The sequence below is a fragment of the Myiozetetes cayanensis genome, unplaced genomic scaffold (genome assembly GCF_022539395.1).
Source record: "Myiozetetes cayanensis isolate MyiCay16 unplaced genomic scaffold, myiCay2020 scf28, whole genome shotgun sequence".
NCBI lineage: Eukaryota > Metazoa > Chordata > Aves > Passeriformes > Tyrannidae > Myiozetetes > Myiozetetes cayanensis.
In genome coordinates, this window is record NW_026087499.1 from 4,651,256 (window position 1) to 4,674,320 (window position 23,065).

At 40.4% G+C, this 23,065-nt stretch overlaps 1 protein-coding gene across 1 annotated transcript in view; it reads left to right on the top strand.

Annotated features, from left to right (window-relative positions):
• Nucleotides 1–23,065, top strand: part of VPS13D (vacuolar protein sorting 13 homolog D) — an 88,708-nt gene that overhangs the window by 34,520 nt on the left and 31,123 nt on the right. Inside the window, 24 exon segments of the mRNA XM_050322716.1 lie at nt 197–349; nt 898–1,033; nt 1,920–1,967; nt 2,708–2,858; nt 3,498–3,708; nt 4,798–5,045; nt 5,714–5,905; nt 6,442–6,568; nt 7,099–7,241; nt 8,011–8,141; nt 8,373–8,548; nt 8,741–8,864; nt 9,428–9,663; nt 10,418–10,526; nt 11,106–11,266; nt 11,557–11,665; nt 12,347–12,526; nt 12,786–12,902; nt 13,184–13,333; nt 13,473–13,622; nt 14,110–14,206; nt 15,792–15,940; nt 18,244–18,378; nt 18,718–18,885. Of these exon segments, the coding sequence (XP_050178673.1) occupies nt 197–349; nt 898–1,033; nt 1,920–1,967; nt 2,708–2,858; nt 3,498–3,708; nt 4,798–5,045; nt 5,714–5,905; nt 6,442–6,568; nt 7,099–7,241; nt 8,011–8,141; nt 8,373–8,548; nt 8,741–8,864; nt 9,428–9,663; nt 10,418–10,526; nt 11,106–11,266; nt 11,557–11,665; nt 12,347–12,526; nt 12,786–12,902; nt 13,184–13,333; nt 13,473–13,622; nt 14,110–14,206; nt 15,792–15,940; nt 18,244–18,378; nt 18,718–18,885 (3,601 nt within the window).

Here is a 23,065-nt window from a genome sequence, read left to right on the forward strand (position 1 = left end):
GATTTAAAAGCCTCTTCTTTGACTCTGAGATAGTTTAGAAAAATAACAATTTCTTTTTTTCAAGAGGCCCAACAGAACATGAAAACCAGTCAGATCCATTTGTGGTGTGAACGTGTTCACTGGGGACTGAGGCAGAGTACAAAGCACTTGTCACTTGAAGCAGTCAGTTTGTAAAATGCTGTGATTCTCTTCCCAGGGCTGCTCTGTCTCACAGTGGGAGCCCAGGTGTTGTTCCTGAGGAGAATGGGACGTTGCTGGATGATGCCCATAATGTCAGTGAGTGGCAAGAAGTTATCACTGGGGAAGAGATTCCATTTGAGTTTGAAGCCAGAGGGAAACTCAGACACAGGTGAAGTTTTACAGATTTATATATGGCACACGTGGGATCATAGTTGTGAGGGCACCAGTAGGTGTTACATTAAAAGGAGATTTTTTAAAAAATCTCTTAATATTTAGTTCTGATTTTTAAAGCTTTTGTATAGAGTGAAATGATCAGTTCTTTATTGCTATTGGTGGCAGCTGTTCCTAGATGTAATGGATTATTGTAAGCTTTCAGAAAGATTTGGGACCCTCAATTAAAAATCATTGTCCTTTATTCTAAAGGTCTTGGTTGTTGAATGTAGGTGTTACCACACTTACTTGATAAGAACTTGTTGATAAATATGTAGCACACTTTTATTTTTGCTTATATGGCATAGCTGTACTTCTGTGTGCTTATCAGGGAAGGTGGAACAATTAGGCAGAAAATCAGGTCTGTCTTTATCCATGAAACAGAAAAACTCCTGAGACTTTTTAATGCTTCAGTGAGATTCTTTTTTTGCAGCCTTGGTTTGAATTATTTGGTGTTTACACTGTATAATAATGCTTAATTTTAAATTACTTGGTCTGACCTGGTAGGCACACACATGACCTGAGGATTCATCAGCTGCAAGTGAGAGTCAATGGCTGGGAAGAAGTCAGCCCAGTGTCTGTGGACAAAGTGGGAACGTTTTTCAGATATGCTGCCCCAGATAAGAACTCCTCCTCCTCCACTGTAAGTTCTGATTTGGAGTGGTTTAGTAAAATGCATAATTTAAGAGTAATGATGGCTGCAGAGTTTGGAGATGCTGGGTTCTAATTGACAATTTAATGTGGAACAAAGCCCCAGCCAGAGCAGTCAGCACTCAGTCTGTGCTTGGCAGTCAGAGGGACAGAACTAACATATTAGTGACAGTGCCACGGGCTCGTGGAGACTGAGCTTTAAATCAGCCCAGCATTTCAGCAGCTATTTTTGTTTCTTTTATTGCAGGAATGCTTTTCATGTATTTAATTTACTTAAAATAAACAAAACTGGCAATTTCCTGTAAGCCAAGAGATTGTTGAAATATGTGACTGCTTAGACAAAATATACTTGTCATGAAGGGAAAATACAGTTGTAATAATCAGGCTGGCATTTCTTGGAGGCTCAGTGATAAAAATGTGGATTTCAGAACTAGCTAAGTTTTGAGAGTAGCTGCTGGAGGTTGTTGAGCACTGGAGAAGTAGGAAGTTGAGATCTTTTTGGTATAAAACAGAATTTAATTTCAAGATACTACTGACAAGAACCAGTGGTCTTTTATTTGCATTGTTTCTGATGTTTTCAGATTGAAGCATAAAAAGCATCATCTCTCTGTAACTTGAAGGGAAAGGATGCAAATTGAGAATTGCTGTTCAGGAACATCATCTGGGGAATTGTTCTTTACAATAAACCCTTCTTCACCTTCATTTCTTTTTGAAGCAGTATTACAAACAGGCTTTGCTAATCTAGTTCTGACATGATTCCAGGCTGCACTGAAGATCAGAAACACAGTGATGAAAGTTTATTCTTCTCTAGTTCTGTATTACAGCTGAAATCAATGTCTTAAAAGTTGAACAACTTTAACTTTCTTGTTTACTTTCAGCTTGGAAGCCCAATAAGTAGAACAAATATAATACATCCACAAGTCTATGTGAGTATATATTTTCATTTTTTGGGAGCTACTTAAATAAGACCAAATAATTCTACAAGTGAACTGGCTTTTTCATCCTTCTAGAACCTTTTCAACAGAAAGGAAACAAAAAGCCAAGCAAACAAAATGGACTTTCAAATCAGAACAAATGTTTATGCCTTACCATTCCTCACTAGTATAAATGTTTGAAGAGTGGGTCTTAAATTCCAGTATGTGAATTCTAGCATGTCAGTGCTGGAATATGAATTGTTGTGTTCAGGATTGAAGTGGCTATGACTTCATGTAATGTAAGAGGTAAAACACCACAGTAAAAGGGTGAAGAAAATGTGAATATTTTAAGAAAGCTTTATGTTATTTTCTAGTTTAGACAGAAAGAGTGACTGTTAAATATATGAGACTTGGAATTCAGACTCCATTGGTCTATAAAATAATGTACTAGTGAGATGATGTACAGAGTCTTCTTTTAGGATCTGTGTTGCTCTTAGTTGAACCTCCATTGTTTTGAAAAAGATAATGGAGTTAGTGGTCTGTAGAATTGCTTTCTCATAGTTAAATTTACCGTGTTTGGAGGGAGAGGTACAGGATTATAAATCATTATTATTATGAAACTGCATAGACCTCGGGAGTTGCACATGGTTGGACTCAGTGTTTCTCCAGCAGTGACTGCTTCCAAATTGAGGTGCCCCTCTTGTAGATATATTCATTACCTGAGCCTTTTAATGCTTTGAAATATCTTCCAGTTTTCTTCATTGCCTCCAGTTCGGGTGGTGTTTGAGGTGACCATGGAGGGCAGTGCCCGCAAGGTGATAACGGTGCGCTCGGCCCTGATGGTGAAGAACAAGCTGGAAACCCCAATGGAACTGAGACTGGACAGTCCTTCTGCCCCTGACAGTAAGTGCTGGGAATTCCTGTGCCCTAAATATTCCATATATCCCATGGGAAGTGTAGCTTTCTCCCCGAGAACATCCCCCACTGTCCGTGGTGGTTCACACCAAAACAGACCTCCCTGGAGAGAAAGTGGGTATTGTTAAGAAGAAAATAATCAACAAGGTGAGCTAGAGGATCCATTAGGATTTTTGCTTATTGTTCAAGTAAACAGGGAAAGCTGAGACTCTGTAAATACTGCATCTGATTTCTGTGTGTAGCAATGTTATCTCTTTTAACAGTATTCTAGAAAGTTTTGCCTGCAAAGGTGTCGTGTAGAAATGTCGTGACATGTTGACATTGTACCCAAAATGGATAAGGATTGAGGTTTTTTTTGAAATAAGCATTTTCACTAAAGCATCCAAGGAAAAAAAGAACTGGAATTCCAGCAAGTTTTTGGGCTGCTTCCCCTAAATTTGTTTGCTGCCAGGTTGTTAACAGAGCTGAAAACAACAGGCTGGTGTTTGAAACGTACATAAAGTAGGAAGTGATTTATATTCAAATAAAACGTGGGGCTTCAAAAATTTGAGACTCCCTACTTCAAAATTCTGTGGTTTTCAGTGAGGGGGCCTGTCTTGATATGTGTGTGTTCTTCTCTGCTTGCAGAACCCGTGGTGCTTCCAGCAGTGATGCCAGGAGATTCCTTTGCCATCCCATTACATTTGACATCCTGGCGTTTGCAGGCCAGGCCCAAAGGAATGGGAGTCTTTTTCTGTAAGGCCCCCATTCACTGGACCAACGTTCAGAAGACAGCAGAGGTGTGCAGCAGCAAGAGGGAGTGCCACTCCATGGAGTCTGAAAACAGCAGGTTTTTCAGGTAATTAAGACCTAATTGTTTTTCTGTAAGCTCTGTTATCACCTGAACTAATTAACAGGAAAGGGAATGCTAAGAGGTGAAAGCTGCTGCAGTTTTTAATGGGATGTTTTGTTTGGTCTGTGGAGTGGTGAGAAGGCAGTGAAGTGGAACTGCTGTATTTCTGCAGGGCTCCTTGAAGCCCCTCTGAGAATACAAAGCACAGTATTAATATTTATTGCGAAAAATAAAAGATTAGAAAATAGAATGGGGAGTTATATTAAATTAACTGCTTTGTCTCACTGAGGATAACGAGTGCTTTGCCAAAGGAGTCTTCACAAATACTCATTCTTTGCCTTCAATGTCCTGTGCTCTGTTCTAAGTCCAAAAATGTTGCTGCATAATAAGGACTGAATGGAATTTTGTGGTTTTCTGATATAGTTGATTTAGGGTTGCTCTGTATTTAGGAAATACTAGAATAGAGATTATGGAAGGTGGCCAGGAAATGACCTTTGCACACCATGTGGTTACTGCTGGGTGTCAGCTCCATACTTCTTTTCTTAATATGCTGCTTTTGAACACATCACGGGGAGGAAAATGCACAAATTATTTAAAATGAAGATTTACTTGCTCAGTTTTTTCTGAACTAATGGAAAACTGAAGTGTCAGGTGGTCAGAGGAAGGGTGTATCTACTGGGAGGAAGGACACAATCAGCATTTATGTTTCAGAACATGATTATAGTTTACTTTAATAGTTAAAATCTCTTAGGAATAGTTGAGAACATGTTTTTGCAAGTCTATGGAAGCTGCTTTTATAGTTGGTAACCTGTAAAAGCCATTTTCTGTTACCTCTCTGAACAGACCAGGGTTTTCTGAGTGACTAAATTAAGTCTTTGATTAAAATCAGGAAACTCCTGTTGTCTTAATATTAGGCATGAATACAAAATACCTCGTGGTCAGACAACAAAGTGATTAGGTGGAGAACAACTCTAAATGCTGTTTTTCTTGTCACTTCTGAAGTTGGGGCATGTCAGAGGATTTAGTGCAATACAGATAGATAGGATTCAATTTTTCTGCCCAGCTCATCTCCCTCTCCTGTGTCTGCCTCCCCAGGTTTTGTGTGGCCATAAAGAAGGAGAATTACCCTGATTACATGCCTTCCAGCATATTCTCTGACAGTGCTAAGCAGATTTTCAGGCAGCCTGGGCACACTATTTACCTCCTGCCGACGGTGGTGATCTGCAACCTCCTGCCTTGTGAGCTGGAGTTCTACGTGAAGGGTCTGCCCATCAGTGGCACCCTGAAACCTGGCAAAGAGGTGGCCTTGCACACAGCTGACACCTCCCAGAACATCGAGCTCGGTAAGGGGCTTGCCCAGCTGCCATTCTCTGACCCTCAGGGTACCTCAGCACCTCCAAGGAACCTTCATCTAAAAGGAGCTGTGATGCAGAATGGAAAAATTTAAAAATGGACAGCGTTTATATGATTATTTCATTGGCTTGCAGGGCTTCTTATATTTAATAACCAAGTGCACACATTCAGAAAAAAAAAAATTACTGATATTGCCATCATTCCCCCAGATCTGTCAGCTTAGTCTGTTCCCTGTTCAGCTCTTTTCTTGTTTTCCTGGGAGTGGAAACAGAAACTGGAGAGGTCAGTGATAAAGAAGGGAAATAAATAAGTTCCCAGTGTTTTGGTTGGTTTTGCTGGTTTTTTTCTAACAGGAAAAGTTGGTGTTGAAAATATGGACAGAATTATTCAACACTGGCTGGAGCTGTGATGCCAAAAGCAATAATGAGCCCTAAGCAGGGTTCTTTACAGAACTTTTTTTTTTGCTGCTTGTGACCTAAACTGTGGCATTTCTTCTTGAGGTCAGAGTTCACTACACTGGGCAGATTTAAAAGTCAATCCGGGCATGAGCTACCTGAAATATTCAGAAAGATCAAACCCCAACCTCAACACTTACCAGGAACAAATATTTCCGTAGGGGGTGATGTTAGGTCTGAGTTGTTTGGCTTTGCTTTCCCAGGGGTATTGCTAGAAAACTTCCCAGTCTGCAAAGAGCTGTTGATTCCTCCTGGGACCCAGAACTACATGGTGAGGATGAGACTCTACGATGTCAACAAAAGGCTGCTGAACTTGACCATCAGGATTGTGTGTCGTGCTGAGGGCTCCCTGAAAATACTCATTTCAGCACCATATTGGTTAATCAACAAAACTGGTAAGGTTTGCTGTGGTCATGAACTGGGAAAGAAAGATTTCCTGCAGTGGTTTGATTTGCTTTCTGGCCAAACAGAGCTTCTAAACACTACTCAGGAGGAGTTAAAGTTGCAGGAATTAATTTTTTTGGTAGTGCCAGCAGCTGTTGTTGGAGTGTTACAGCAGATAACTCAGACATTTGAGTTGCTGCATTACAGGTTTTCAAACATGAGCTGTTGTACCTCTAAATAAATCAACATAGATCAGATCACTGTCAAAATTTGGGGTTTCAAAGACTGAAATGCTTTGAGAAAGAAAAAAGATCTTAATTGCAGTTAACCTGTGTTAAATTCCATGGCACTTCCAGGTCTGCATGGGCCAGACCCTCTGACCTGCAGCTGTTTTAAGCAGGTTAAATGAAGAACTAGGAGGATACAGGCAGACTAATGGATAATACTACAACCAAAATATTTTAGGCTGTTCCTAAATTTGAGGTAGTTTCCCCCATTCTCATTTTAATTTGCTCTTTTTTTTTTGTGTCTGTGTGTTTATTTAAAGGATTACCACTGATCTTCAGACAAGATAATGCAAAAGCAGATGCTGCTGGGCAGTTTGAAGAGCATGAGCTTGCAAGAAGCCTCAGCCCACTGCTGTTCTGTTATGCTGATAAAGAGCAGCCAAACTTGTACGTAAGAAGAGCAATCAGGAGGAACTTTGCAAAGATGAAAGTAATTCACAGATTGGGTGCTGATACATCTGTATGAGGATCATGCAGGAAAAGCCCTTCCCTGTTAAAATGACCCGTTATTAAGTTTTTTAATACAGAAATGAGTGTATTAGGTCTTTAGATATTTCCTACTGAAAATTCCTTGGTTGGCTCATTCTGTTGTGTCTGAATTTATTTGAAATTTTAATTTATTTTTTCTTTCAAGGATAAAATAGACTCCAAGGTGGTTGTGATTAATCAGCCTGAAAATTGCCAAGCCCTTTACATGACATAACCACTGAATCCTGACCAATGTGTTGAAAGAGCTTTATGGCAGAAATGCAGAATCTACCATACAATAAGAGATTTATCATGACTTTTAAGGCTTTTATATCCAAACACAGGTGTTCTTTTTGCATCTTGGGCCACGTGTTTGATCACCAGAATCATTTTGTTCCCTGATCCTTCATTTAAATGAGTAAATCTTTGTATTTTCTCGTTGCCCTTAGCTGTACAATGCGGGTTGGGAGAGGAATCCATCCTGAAGGCATGCCTGGCTGGTGCCAGGGATTCTCCCTGGATGGGGGCAGTGGTGTCAGAGCCCTCAAGGTGATCCAACATGGGAACAGGCCAGGCCTCATCTATAACATTGGTAGGTGGTGACAGGAATGTTGGAAAAATCCTGTGTGACTCTTGGTTACACGTGATGGCAGTGGCACCAGAAACAGAACAACTCCAGCAGATCATTTGTTAAAGGTTTTTGAGGGTCCAGAGAAAATTATCAAACAAGGAAATAGTGTTCTAAGTATTTTTATTTCTTTATTAGCTTAAAAATCTAATTTTTAAGTTTCAGTTATTTTGAACTTCACATTTCAGAACTGAGTGTTAATAACTGCATTTACAAACTCTGCTGCCTGTTTGTCTTTATTCCCCCTGTGTGTTAATTCCAAGTACTGATCTGAAATCCCTTCATGTTACTCTGGTTATTTGGAGTGTCTGTGCACTGTAGCTGTTCAGCCATGTGCTGCTCCTGTGGGTTTTGCTTTGTACAGGCTGATGTGCAGGAGTGCAGCTCTTGGTGTACAGAAAGCACAATATCTCCATAAGGTTTTAGTTTTTAATTAAATGAGAGTTTGGAAGTTACTCCACAATGATTTTTTGAGGAATTTTTCGTATGTTTAAAACTGAAATAATTACTTGCATTGATGTTCTTGTGGTTGGAAATAGTTTTAGGGGGTTTTATCTTCAGTGGTTATGATCTCTAAATGACATTTATCATTTAATATGTCCAAACATGGCCATGGGGGTGGGACAAACAGTGCATCTCAGGAACCCAAGAAAGAACTTGTGCTCTGTGAAATAGATTGGTATTATTTGTTTTCTTTTTAAACAGTAGCTTTATTTCACCTTGATTTTATTAGGTATTGACGTCAAAAAAGGCAGAGGCCGTTACATTGACACCTGCATGGTCACCTTTGCTCCCCGGTACCTTCTGGACAATAAATCAAGCTACAAACTGGCCTTTGTTCAGCGGGAATTCGCCAGAGGGAGGGTAAGAAGATTCCTGAGGATTATTTTCAGTACAATTCTGTAGTTAATCACCAAAAAAAAAAAAGGAACAAATGTTGTTCTTGAACAGTGTGGTTGGTTGGTTGGTTACAGGGATCTTTCTCGTTATTCCTGACAGAGTAATTGCTGTGTTGGTATTTGGGAGGTCTGTAGATTAAGAGTGGGCTTTCAGTATCAGGATTATTTACCAGTTTTTTCCTGATATCTGTCCTAGGGAACATCTAATCCTGATGGATACATCTCTACCCTGCCTGGCTCCAGCGTCGTGTTCCACTGGCCACGGAACGATTACGATCAGCTCTTGTGTGTGAGGCTCATGGATGTCCCAAACTGCATTTGGTCTGGGGGCTTCGAGGTCAACAAAAACAGCTCATTCCACATCAACATGAGGTAGCTATCCTGTAAAAATCTTCTGTAACGTGCTTCTGGTTTCTGGTAGAAGCAGATGTTTAATATGAGGGAGCTGTGATCTGTAAATCTGTAACGTGCTTCTGGGGTTTGATAGAAGCAGCTCTTTCATGCTCAGGACTGCAGGTACTGCAGATCAGCAGCTTAACTGTGTTGTACTTTGCTCTTTTTCAGGGACACCTTGGGAAAATGTTACTTCTTGAGAGTCGAGATTACCCTCCAAGGAGCCACGTACCGCATCGCCTTCAGCGACACCGACCAGCTCCCGCCGCCCTTCCGCATCGACAACTTCTCCAAGGTAAAAGAACAAAAAACCACCTTTTTGTCCCTTTATTTTAAAGTAAAAATAGTTCTTTATATCTGTTAGAAGAGATTGTGTAATGAAGTAAAATTTGTGTAGCAAGAGGTCTTTGTAATAATTGTGTTTTTCTGAAGTTCTCGTGAAAATTGGAAGCACTTAATTACATCTTGTTCAGATAATAGTGCTAATGTTGTGGCTTTCCTGAGTGCCTTAGGAGTCTTGCAAGGAAGAGCATTGTTACTGAAGAGAAACTGTTCTGGGTAATTTGAAGTCTCTTCTAGTCTCCTAATTTAGACTAGGAGGGTTTGAGATGCTGCCATGGAACTGAGGACATTTTGAACCACAGAAGACAGATCAAAGCAAAGATGACATTTCTCATCCCTTCCAGACTATTTTTAATTGAGACCTGAATGGAAGGATTTGGATACTGGGGAGAAAAAAGAAGTGCTCTTTTTTCAGCTCCTGTGATGGACTCCTGGCAAATGAGCCAATGGCAGCAAAAAATCTGCCCGATTAACAATTCCTGTGGGAAACCAACTCCTCTTTCCTACCTGTTGCAGGTCCCAATTGTGTTCAACCAGCACGGGGTGGTGGAGCCCAGGCTCTACACTGAAGTGAAGCCCATGACCTCCCTGGATTATGCCTGGGATGAGCCTGTCCTGCCCCCCTTTATCATGCTGACAGTGAAGGGGGCAGGCTCCTCTGAGGTCGTCTGCTGCATGAACGACTTCCAAGACAGCAAGCAGCTCTACTATGAAAACTTCATCTATATTGCTGCTACATACACCTTCTCAGGGTAATTCTCCCTATCTTAGATGAAAATATTTGGAGTGTTTATGGTGTTCAGTAAGCTTTGCATTAATATCCTCTTAATGGTTGTCATTCCCAAGTTTTTCAAACGCAGCTAAACTTCCATCAACCTTAGAGCCAGCAGAAGAAAAGCCAAATTCAGAGTTGTCTGGCAGTCAGTAATCTGTGTATCTACCTCCTTTGGTCATAGTAGCTTTGTTTTAGAGGTGCAGCTTGGCATTGTTTATTCTGTCACACAGTGAGAAAGATGAAGGCTGTGGCATCTGCTGTAACCCCACAGTCTGATCTTGGAAGAGCAGGGATGGTTGGGGTCCTCTCTGGGGGCTTCATTTTTATTGGTGTCTAAAGGACCCTTTAGGACAGTTCACACCTATTTACAACAGGCCTGTGAAGTGTAAACTTGCAATAGTTTACACTGCTGAAAACAACTCTAGGAGAGTGAAACAGGCTTTGCTGCTTTCCACAGTATAGGGTAGAAAATTGTCTTTGGAATTCATCTGTTCTGCCTGTGAAGTTCCTTGTTGCAGTGAGAAATCAAAGTCTCTTTTAAGAATGTACTCAAATTGACAGCTTGCACTGGTAATTCCTAACAAGAGGGGAAAAAAAACCAAAATAAATTTATGTCTGATGGGCTATATTGGAAGTGTAACCTTCCTTGATTCAGTTTTAATACAGATCTAATTCAAGCTACAGAAGAAGCAGCTACTCTGAATAATCATGATATTTTCTTGGTGTTCTAGTTTACAGGAGCCAAGTGGAAGACCAGTTGCTTCAAATAAGGATGTTGCAAATGCAGAGCTTGTCCTTGATGTTTCTCCAAAGACTCAAAGAGTTGTGCTGAAAAAGAAGGTACCAAGTCACATTTGATTTTTTTTTTCAAATACTGTTGCTCTGGGCTGAAGGAAAATCAAATGCTAAGAATAGGGACAACATTAAAAAAAAAGAGTTAACTTTTAAAGGGTGGAGACAGGCTCCAAAGTGACAGGTTATTTTGAATTGTGGGGGTGCTTCTGTATAAGACTTTTATGGGGATAAAGATGGCAGAAAAGGGAATTGGAGTAAAATTAGTAAAGACTGTTGTAAATGCCTCCAAGGCAACAGAGTGTGGTAATTGAACACTGGATATTCTAATGAAGTTACAAGGTTTCATTGTAAGCTAAAAGTCTTCATTTCTGGACCTCTTAAGACTTATATTTGAATATTGTTGAGATTAGAAAACATCTTGTAAATGCAGCTCTGCATCTGACTGCTAATGTGTGATGCAGCAGAGCTCCATTAGAAGTCTTTATCCAAATTAGTTCCTAATTCCAATTCAGGCCTTTGAAGTTAAATATACTGCAAGAATTATAATTCAAAGCCTCTGATAGCAAAACAGACCCAAAATACTTGCTCTGTGCTGTATTTAAATGTGGAGTTTTTATGCACCAGGAGCCAGGAAAGCGCTCCCAGCTGTGGAGGATGACAGAGGCAGGAATGCTGTGCCATGAGGGCTCTTCAGTTCCTCACAACCCCCAGAAACCTTCCCCTCGCTCCGAGGACTCCAGCATGATTTTGGATATCGCCGGCCTGGCGGCTGTCACAGACAACAGGTACTGCACATGCAGCTCCTCAGGAACCTGGGGGGGCTTCTGACTAAACACAGCTCATGTGATACTCTCTGAGTAAGGAAAGAAATCGTTCTGAAGGCATGTTCTGTAAACAGCCCTCCTGATCGCCTGTGCCACTTGGAAATACTTTTCAAAACGGGGCTAATGCAGTTTCAGCAGGTTAAAAGAGCACTTCAGGAGTGAGACTGGGAAAATGAGCTGGAGCAAGCTAAATGTTCACCATTAACACATCTGCACATAAATCCTCCTGAGCTCTGGTGCCTCCCCTGCAGGTACGAGCCCCTGATGCTGAGAAGGCCCGACCGGCGGCGCAGCACGACCCAGACGTGGAGCTTTCGGGATGGGAAGCTGACCTGTGGGATTCATGGACTTGTTGTCCAGGTCAGTACTGATTACCTGGTGGTCTTTTGTTTGTTGTGATCTAAGTGACAGTCATTTGGGTTTAGTCTTGAAGTGAACTAAAAGCTTCGAGGCCAGAGTTCAGGATACAGAGAAGAGCATGCTTGTGCATGTTTTAAATTCATGTTTGAATATTCCTATTAGTTCCAAATAATTAAACATCTTGCCCTAATAATTAGGAAAATTATTTTGCATGATACTCACGTAGTACCATGATATTGCATTGATCATTTTGTGATCAAATTACTGCAGCTCAGTAAGTTACTGCTTGAAGCAAAAAGGCCCTGTGTTGCTGTTTTTAGGTGTTGACTCAGTGAGGATCCAGAGTTCATCTTTTAAAAAGCTTTCTGTCATTTTGGAAAACTTTTCAGGAAGGGCTTTCCCATGTCCATGGATGATGTGATAGCTTCAGTTTTATATTACCTGGAAATACTTAATTATCAATCTTGGCTGCTTTTTTTAGCTGTCACACTGATTAAACGTGAGTTACCAGAAGCTTTAGTAACAGTAAGTAAAATGCTGCTGGACTGCTCTTCTTTTACTTCTGAAGAGTGAAGATAGGAAAGTAAAATACACCTTTAAGTTAATATATGTAAATAGTTATCTGAAGTTTTTACTTATCGAAAAACTAAGTTTTTTCCTTACTCTTTTTCCTTTCCCCAGGCAAAGGGAGGAATGCTGGGTCTTCATGATGGAGCTGAGGTTGTTCTAGGTCCTGATACTTCCCTTGAACTTTTGGGGCCAGTTCCACCTGAACAGCAGTTCATAAACCAAAAGATGAGGCCTGGCTCAGGAGTCCTGGCTGTGAGAGTCATCCCAGATGGGCCAACAAGAGTTCTGCAGGTGACAGTCCTTCATTAACCAGAATGGAATTCTGTTATTTGCTTATACTTGAAATACTTTTGTCCTTATTACATCTTGAAATCCTTACAAAAAGCTGCCTTTATAATGATACGAAGGGGGGGGGGGAATATCACAAACCACAAAAGCTTTCACTGTACCTATTTTATTTTTTTTTTTAAAGATAATTTTATAAGGTAGGACAACGTAGCTGTTATTTATAGACAGGAAAGTGATCATTTATTAATTGATCTGTTTTCAGATAACTGATTTTAACCAGCGGAGAAACGATCGTTTGTTCAGCGAAGGAGAAGAACTTCCCGTCACGGAGCAAGAGCTGCGCAAGCTGAAAAGCCCAGACACGGAGCAGGAGTTGGAAGTGAGATCTTACAACCACTCCCTGTCTCTTTTATTTATCATTTTCCCTTCTAGGTAGTATGGAGAGGGTGGTTGGTCATTAACTTCTCCCTGTGATGTTGTTATGAACTTGTAGGTTTTCCTGCTATAACTCCTCATTCTCAGAATTTGGGTTAATTGTTTTAATTCTAAGACTATTCAGTCTCTCTGGAGATGAGTCTGAGAAAATAACCTCTTTGCAGAAGTGTATATTTGGTATCACAGTGCTGGTTTGCTAATGGTGGGCTTTTTTTCTTTTCTCAGGTTCTTGTGAAACTGGAAGGTGGAATAGGATTGTCTTTGGTCAACAAAGTCCCTGAAGAGCTTGTGTTTGCAAGCCTTACAAGAATTAATGTCCACTACACCCAGCTCTCCACCAGTCAAGTGTTAGAACTCAGTGTGCATGACATACAGGTATTTCAAAACAAATTGATTTATTCACGGGTCTTTCTCAGTTTTTCTTGTCACAATAGGTTTGAAAAATATTCAGAGCTGTTTCTGAGATTTCTGCTCCTGAATATCATTCTTTTTTTCTGCCTTGTCCACTATCCAGGTGGACAACCAGCTCATTGGCACCACACGGCCTTTTATGCTCTTTCTGACACCCAAGATGAGCGAGAACGAGCCCCTGGAGACTGGGCCTGCTGTGCAAGTCAATGCCATGAAATTCCCCAGTAAAAATGCCCTGACTGATATCTACAAGGTAAATCACAACGTTTTGTTTACCATGCAGGTCTTACTTTGCTTAAATGACCTTTCCTCTTCCTAAGTTTTGCTTAATTCAGTGATTTGTGAAATACTCTTTGTTGGATTTATACTAAAGCTTAAAGAACACCATGTCCACAGTGTTTAAAGCTACAACACAGTGATGAAAATGATAATAAATAAGTTTAAAAATATAACAAACAACACAGCTGATTTCAGGGCTGGAAAACAGCGAAGCAGGAGATTTTGAAGTGTTAGGATTAGGTAATGAAGCACAATACCCTCTAGAAAACTGAAATAATCATCAATAGTTGTAGGTAACTTGAAGAAAGCTACCAAAGACACTTTGAAGATGGGAATTTTGCTACGAATCCATTCAAGTGAAAATATCCCACTGAACCAGAGCACATTGTCCTTTCTAATGGCTTATAGGGATTGTATTTCTGGTGTTAATCCTGTAAACTGAGCCTTGTTTATCTCTGCAGCACCTGATGATCACTGCCCGAAAGTTCACAGTTCAAATTGAGGAGAAACTGCTTCTGAAGCTCCTGAGTTTCTTTGGCTACGACCAGGCTGAGTCAGGTATGGTGTGCAATTCCAAGGAGCAGTTTTCCAGTCCCCCCCAGTGTCATGGCCTTTGCATGAAGTTCAAAACACCAGGAAGCTTTTGGAACCTCCCAGTGTTGAAGAGAAGGCTGGAAATGCCTCAGTGGCCCCCTGGGAAGCTGTTCTGGTGTGTTGGGGTCATTCCAGTGCTCAGGTTTTGGCCCAGGACTCAGTGGCTGAGCTGAACTTCTCTGCAAGGACTTCAGTGTTCAGCTTCAGTTCCTGGATCTGGATTCATCTAAGCTGGGATAAAAGAAACTGTGTTATTAATTTAGCAAGCCACTTTGTTTAGTAATTTGTTTGGTTTGTTTATTTAACCCAAGGCTAGAAGTAGGATCCCTGTTAATTTGTTCCTTGAGCAACTCCTCTTGCTTCACAGGAGGAAAAATTTTGTCTGCCTGACCTTTTGGTTGTGGCATCCATACCCCTGACTGTAATTGTAAGGTGAGTTTTCTTTCATTCAGTGAGGCAAGACAGACCTCTTCAACCTTCTAATCTCATAGATGCTGCTCTAATCCTCCTATTTTAGGGTTTATCTGTACTTTGGAAACTTCCTGAAATGTTTTGGTTTGGCCTGGCAATTGAAAAAGTCACTTGGCTGATGCAGTAGAGTGTGTGCTGTTACAGAATCCCTGTCACAGGAAAAGAACTGGTTTTTGGCATGATTTCCAAATGGGGCCAAGCCTACAAATGATGCTCCAGAGTTCTGTCCTGCTAATCCACAGTATCTTCTGAATGGTCTCTGAAAGAATACCAGCCTTACATTTCACAGAGGATTTACACAGTTAGATCTCTAGTGATGAGGAAGGTGAAAAAATGTTGAGCTTTGCTGTTATGCTTTTTACTATTCTGTCCTTTGATTTGGTTTACCCTGATGTTTTTGCTATTTTGTTGTTTCCTTACTTATTGTACATTATTTGAAGTTTATCCACTGATGGTGCTGATGTCATCCAAGATTCAGACCAAAATTATTTTATCATTTACAGTCAACGTGTTTAATTGTTCAGCCTGAGCTCAAAAGGCATCTTTCATCTTTCCCCTGCTTCTCACACCACCAAGATGCCCTTACAAATAACACCAACCTGTTAATGGCAATACAATTTGACTCAATCTCTATGTAAATTGATTTACTGAATGTCATCCATCCTGCAGTGATAATTGAAAACTTACTTTGTACATTATATTCCTAGTTGAGTGTGTAAGGAATGACAGAGAAAGCAGAGAGGAAAACAGACTGTCAGGGCAAGACTGCACGGTAGGAAACATTGCATAGTTATGTGTTATCTCCTTGTTTCTCTGTGCTGATTAAGATAAATTAGAAGTGAGATTAAAAGCTCAAATAACAGGTTTTAGAGATGCAGAGAGATCTGACAAAAAATTCTTGAGCCTCAGAGGTCAACTTGGTGTCACAAGGCATGAGTAATTCTGCTGGCTCCACCAGCAGTCACACATACTTCTTATTTGTCCAGAGCACTGTTAACTCTTCCCAGAGTGTGCATTCCTAACCCCATATTTATTTACCTTCAATCTCTTCTGATTGCTGTGTTTTGTCTGGGTGCAGAGGTTGAGAAGTACGATGAGAACCTCCACGAGAAGGTGGCTGAACAAGGGGGAGCACAGAAGAGATACTACTTTGAAAACCTGAAAATCAGTGTGCCTCAAATCAAACTGAGTGTCTTCACTTCCAACAAGCTCCCTCTGGATCTCAAGGTACCCCAGTGCATTCCCAGAGTGGGCAACTGAGGAAAGAGGAGGAAATGGGAACAGGAACTTTAATTTAATAGCATTAATTTCCATTTACTCTTCCATGATGGAAGTTACAAATAATAGAAGTGGCAGTAAGTTCTGTTATTTAATTTGCATAATTTCCAGTCTCTTCTGTCGTGCCCTTTCATTTTTCTGATTTCAGCTGAGGCACAGACAATGACTCACTGCTTTACAAAGGATCTTAGTTACAGCAATGGAAGTGTAAAGAGCTTACAGGGAATAACTATCATAAAATAAGAAGTTACTCAGAAATACAGGACAACTCTGAGTGTTTTCATCCCCAAAATATGCTTCGTTGGAATTGGAGAATTTGCATGAGCACCGTGCAATTTGGTTCAATATTAAAGTAAATTCAGATTGAGGGTGGATTTAGTTGGAAAATCTGGTGCTTTTCATGTGGTAGTAAATCTGGCACAGTTGTTCAGTGAAGCAGGAAGTCCAGATTATAGCAAGAAGATCCAGTGTTCCCAAATCTGGACACAATAATGAGGCAATGGTCAGTTGCCATTTTAATAGCAATAATAAACTTAACATTTCAATCAAAAATATTTCACTTCCCTCTGAGCTAATACTACTTCACTCCAATGTGGAAGAGTTGAAACAAAACCAACCAACCAACCAAACCACAAAAAACCCTCCCTACTGAGCTGCTGCCTACTCCAAAACCAAAACTGAGACCCTGAACCAGCCTTGTTTTGTCTTTGATGTTAAAAACATTGGGCTGTGCAGGCTTTTAGAGGAGTTCAATCTTGTGTCATGAACGAACATCTTACCAAGACGACCCAGAAGATCATCAGGCCTGCATTTTTATGTTGCTTTTACCAAATCCTTGTGCAGAGGGACAGTTCAGCTGGCTGGGATGTTCCTCAGTTGGGATGTTCCTCATTTGGGATGTTCCTCAGTTGGGATGTTCCTCAGCTGGGATATTCCTTGGTTGGTGAGATGCCTTTAAGAACCCAGCACTGTGCACTGTTGTGTTTGGATTTCCTACCACCCTTGGAACAGGATTCCATATGGATACATCTTAGCAGCCATCAGCAACATTCCCAAGGGAAAACCTAATGATAACAGTGCCTGCCTGAGCTCTGTATATTGATTTTCACAGACAGAGTTCCATTCAGTTCTGTAGCACAGGAGAGTTCAGGGCAGGAGGCACAGAATAATCACAGTAGAGCCTTTGTGGAAGTTTTTCTAACTACCTCTAATGTTCCTGGCTTGGACATGGCTGGCTGGTAATTTGGTGTAGACAGATTATTTTTATTAGGTACCAGTATTAACAAAGTTGCCTTATATAATATTTGATAGTTAAACAGGAAATTACTTCCTACCCAAGTGAATAATGAGGACTACTCTGGCTAGTCATCCATTTACTGAAAAAATAAATAGCTCCTTTCTTACTTGCAAACTTCACTCAGACCTGTAACTTGCCTTAATTGCCTGCAGATGGCACAAAAATCGTGTTACTTACACCAGCAAGGCTTGGGTGATTAATGTGTAAAGATATAACACAAGTGTCAGGCTTCTTGTCTTCCTCAGATTCTCTGATGTTGGTGACTGTGCAGATGCATTATTAAGACCTGAAACAGGGGGGATCTCCTTCTGTCTTAGAAGATTCATTTTCTTGTTAGTTTTTTAATTGAAATAATTTTATTTGTGTGTGTATATAGATGTATAACTTGTCCACCTTTAAATGTGGGTTTTTATGTACAGATGGCCTATGAGCTAATTACAGTCTTGGTTTTCTTCCTTGAAAAATAATGGAAAAAGCTAGTTTAAAGAGTTTCAGTACACCATATGATGTTAAGAAATGAGCCTCAGGCTTACAGGAAATTATGTATGTTATTCCAGCTCATCCTGACACTTAATCCCTTCATAGAACTTCAGCAGGGTGGAAAATCTCCAGTTTTGTCAAGGATATTCATTTAAGGTTTGGTTTAATTGAACATTAGAGCAGTTATAGCAAAGTGCTATATGTGGAATATTGGACACATTTTGTTCTGAAATATTCCCATCAAATGTAGGAAACAGATTGCCTTGGGAAGTTTAGAGACTATGGAGTTACTGGAGAAACACAGTTCTAATAACTGATCATTGCTTACAAGTAAAAGGTTTGTGGGTGATTACCCTCTATATCCAAGTGATAAACTACTCCAGCAGCTTCAGAGAATGCTGCTTTGTTACCCATTCAAAGGTAAATTCATTTGGGTGCTGTGAATGAAAATGGCAATATCTTTTATTCACTTCAGGCATTGAAAAGCACGTTGGGATTCCCCCTGATCCGCTTCGAAGACGCTGTGATTAACCTGGATCCCTTCACGAGGGTCCATCCCTACGAAACTCAGGAGTTCATCATTAATGACATCCTGAAACACTTCCAGGAGGTAAATGTCATGGATTGTGTGGTGGCACAGGCTGCACCTCTCTTGATTTGGGAGTTCTCCCCTGAGGGTGTGGGAGCTCTTCCCTGACTATTAAGTGTCAATGCTGTGTTGCTTCTTTGGCATATGGAGTAGCAATATCACACGTTTCTAAGAATATACTGCATTTTAAGATCAAACTCTTGTTGATCTTACTGATATTTGTGTGTCCATTTCTCCAGTAAAACTACCTGGGTAGTTTTATGCTGCTGTTGTGGGTGGGATATTTCATCTTTAAATCAACCTTGCTGGTGTTAATGTGATTCAGAAGTGATATTTCATTCTTCCTCTTGATTTTTACAGGAGCTGCTCAGCCAGGCAGCCAGGATCCTGGGTTCTGTGGATTTCCTTGGCAACCCCATGGGTCTGCTGAATGATTTTTCAGAAGGTGTTACTGGCCTTATAAAGTATGGCAATGTGGGTGGGCTCATCAGGAACGTCACACACGGAGTATCCAACTCTGCTGCAAAGGTAATGGTTGTGATATTAAAGTTGGCTACAGCAATCAGCAAAAAAACAGTCAGGCAAGAAGTCAAATGGAATCACTGACCACGTATAGATTGCCTTTTGTCCCGTTTGTTTTGTAAAAATAGTGTTTGAAGAGTAGATTGTCTTTTTTTTTTTTTAATGTTCTTTATACACATCTGAGGGATGCCAGAGACAGGAGTCAGTGACCCACTCAAGGCCTTATTATTGCTATTTATACACATACTTTGCAGATTGAATGCAGGAGTTTGCCAGAGTGAGAACTCATAAGTTGCTCAAGTGTGGCCTCATCTCCCAAGTGCAAATGAACCAAGTTGTATTCTATTATGTATATAAACTACAGAGAAGAGAGCATTAGAGAAAGGTGGAGTGTTTAAGGGTTATTTAGTGTAACAGGAGTTGTTAGCTCTTACTTTTGGGAGGTGCTTAAGCTGATGTGAACAGCAATTATTATGCTGACACTTGAGGTTTGGAGGTTTTTTTATGCCACATAGCAACAAACTGAGGAATTCCTAGATTGCTTTGAATTTATCTTTAGTTTAATTCCAGAGTCTCTGCATGGTGAACATTCTTTTGTCCTTCCTGATAACAAATGGCAGAATTCAATTATATCAGTGGAAATAACTCTCTTTAATGCCTGAGAGGGGGATGATCTGAGGCAGCAATGAGAAACAGGAGCACTTTGGGTCGTGGTCGGTTCTGTCCTTGATGCTGAGCAAACATGTGTCTTTGAAATGTTTTTATTACATGCATGAACTACTTCATGCTTTCTTCCCATAAGGATGTGTTGTTAAAATTTGCTTTTGGGAAAAATACTTTACTTTCTGTTCTTTTCATTTTCCAGCCTGGTAGGTTTGTGCGTGTGCATCGTAATGGTTCGTCCTTTCCCAACCCTATTTGGATAGAAGGAAAGCTCCTTTTTTCCCCTTCTTATTGAGGAAAAAGTAACTCAGAAGATGTGAAATGTAGAGTCTGGATAATTACAGACAGCTCAAGACTAGCATTACCAAACCCAGCCATCACCCAGTGCAGAGCTGGAACTAACCCAGGCAGCTGAACCAAGAGCAGAGATGACATGCACCTTGTCTAATCCTCTTGTTTGCAGCATTAGCCAATTTTGGAGAATTTCAAGGAATTCAGACAAAACACCAGGTTGATATTCCTGTCTTGATCCCCCCCCACTTGGTAATTCTGTAATTAACAGCACTGCAAATACAACCTTTTCCAAGCAGTGTGGTCAAAGACTTGAGGAGCTCCTGGAAGGCAGCTGTTTCCATCTGCTTTCGTCCATCCTTTCTCCTCGTGGTTGTTGTCTCTGGTGACCCATCCACTCCACCCAATAGAGTGTGTTTCTTTAGAGTTTCCTTCCTATAAAGTGTTGTTTCCTCATCTCAGTCACATCTGCAGCAACAGTCCCATAAATCTTCCTTTAAAAGGCACGAGCCTTCCTCTGTTTCCCACAAGGGCAAGGTCACTCTTTGAACTTTGGAGTCATTTGTAACCAAGGGCTTTGGGAAGGAAGATTTTCAAAGGCAGAAAGGGCAGTTGGATGCTGAACTCCTTTCAAATTTCAACAGGAGCTGAGTGCCTGCTTCCCATTTATACCTTTGAAACTCACCCCATGCACTGTTTATCTGTCTTCCCAGGTATTTTTTTCCTTCTCCTTGATACATCCGAAATGTCTCTTGTGATGCAAAGTCTCACACAGTTCCCTTTTAAAACCTTTTTTAATGGTTTATATATTTGTCCTTCCAGAACCAGGAGAGAATTATATCCTTTAGGAAGGCTTAACAGTACTTTATGGAGCTCCTTGATTACTCCTCCTTCCAAAGGTTGGATCTTAATTCTGCTACACAGAAAACAATGGTAAAAAGGCTCAAATAGTCAGGATGAATTTTTCTGCTAGAAAACTAAGCCAGGAATGTCCAAGTGATAAAAAATCGGCATTTCAATACAGTTTTTAGAACTTTTATCCTTTCTGTTGTATATGCCTTATGAGTGTGTCTAAGATAGGTAGAGTATTGGTAAGGAAAATAATGTGGAGAGAAAAAAATAATTTGAATTGCCCAAGAGAAACAGGACTGAAACAACAGCTCGTTTTCATCTTGCTCTGGGTGCTCTCTGTAGGGAAGGTATTTTCAAGTATATTTTTACTGCATAAATTTTCACCTGATTCAGAGGTGCCACAGAGGAGCCTCATCTTTGCAGCTCATTCTGTGGAGCTGGGAACTAAAGCAGCCAAAACCAGAGGAGCCTGTTCTGCCAAGGAACTGAGGGCTGGGAAAAACCCCCTTTTTGCTTGTTAGAGTACCTGACTTATGAAGTGTCTAAAATAAAACCCTATCCCGGATTTTAAGATGAGTTAGGTATTATGGTGTGAGGAGACAGATAAACAGAGGGTAATACTGTAATCATTGCTTTAAAAGTAACACTGCTCGGCTGCAGCGAGAAGTTAAGTGTTGGAGTTGTATCTGGTTTTGTCATTTTATTGCTTTTCTATTTTATAGTTGTGCTGATTATCCCTGTAATGGCTTTTCCATGCATTTCAGAGCACGCAGTGGGTAATGCCTTCTTTCAAGTGGAGAGCTGCAGAGTATTTAAATTGGCACAAAACCTTAGGTTAAATAAAGTTCACTCCAGACAGTTTTGTAGTTTTTATCCCTTGGAGACTCCGAGTTCTGTATTTTAAAAAGTTCTTTGATCCTAAATATAGACACCTGAGGGAATTTCATTCCCTCTGAATGGAGCCTTCTATAGTTGCCATATGCGTGGAAATCTCTTGCATTCTTGGCATCCACACTTTTTTTTTTTTTTATTTCTCCCGTTAGGGCAGGATAGAACTAAACCCTGAATTATTCCAGTTTCAGAGGTGTTTCAATTAGAAGTGAATATTGAACACTGAATTAGCATCTGAACAAAACTGTGTTCTCCAAATGGTTGTTTCTATCAGTGGCAAATGGGTGTTATGATGACACAGTGAATTCCTGGAAAGATTCATCACCTTGTCAATACTGTGTTTAATTTGCCTGATTTCTTTCCACCCCTACAAGGAATTCTGTTATCTTTTATGAATTATGAGCACATAGTAATGTGGCTGTAATGACTCTGAGGTTAGGTTTTATTTCTGGATACATATATATATTTATATATATATAATGGAAATAATTGTTTTGTCCCTCCCTTCCTCCTGAGAAAAAGAACTCAATGAACTTCTTGAAAGAGCTTCATTTTCATATTGAACTTTGAAGTTTCCAGTGAGAACTTTAATTAGGCTTCTTAAGGAAAGGTAAAAGCCATCAGCCACAGTTTCCTCGTTGGGTTTTTGGGAAGTGTGCAGGATTCTGGAAGGCTTCCTGAGGCTTGGGAGCAGGCACCTTGAGATGCCAAAACTTACCCAGAGAGGAGCTGCAACAAATTGCATGTGGGTGTTTGTTTTCTTTTCTGGCTGAGGGAGAGGCACAAATGAACTTCTGCCCCTGGACTTTCATTCCATACATTTATTTTCATTCAGTTCAGAGTAATGGCAGAGGTGTGGAAGTGTTTGACAGAGATAGGAAAAGGGGGGAGGGGTTGGTTGCAACCAGGTCAGAAAAGACAAGTAAGGATGCAAATATTGCTCCAGGTGGAGTCAGTCGTAGAACAGGAGCATAAAAGCAACACAAAGGGAAATAAGAGTTTTAATCCTCATTGCAAGATAAATCAAAGCAGAACCTCGAGTGGTTGGCAGCGACAGGAAAATAAAGATAACTGAATGGAAAATGAAGAGGAAGTAATAAAAGGGTTATTTAAAAACAAATCATGAACAAGTGTTTGACTTGCATGGATGTTGACTTTAACAAAGCTGGCAGTAAATAAGATGGGAAGGGGCTGTAGCAGAGCACAGAATGGAGGTGCAGTTTGAGCAGGTTCTACCCAGAAACAAACAGAAGTGTTTCTAATGCTTCCCTTTTGTTTAAATTTCTTTAGTTTATGTAACCAACCCCTCCTATTTGATGCCATTCAGAAGCAAGAAGAGCTGGCAGCCTCCCATCTTTGGAGGCACTGGGGTTCAGCTCCAGCAATATCAGCTCAAAATGCCATGGAAGTAGCTGAAAATCAAATCATATCTTGCTGACAGGGGACCTGAGAAAGAAATAAATGGTGGTGTTTTCCTCAGGAGAGTATT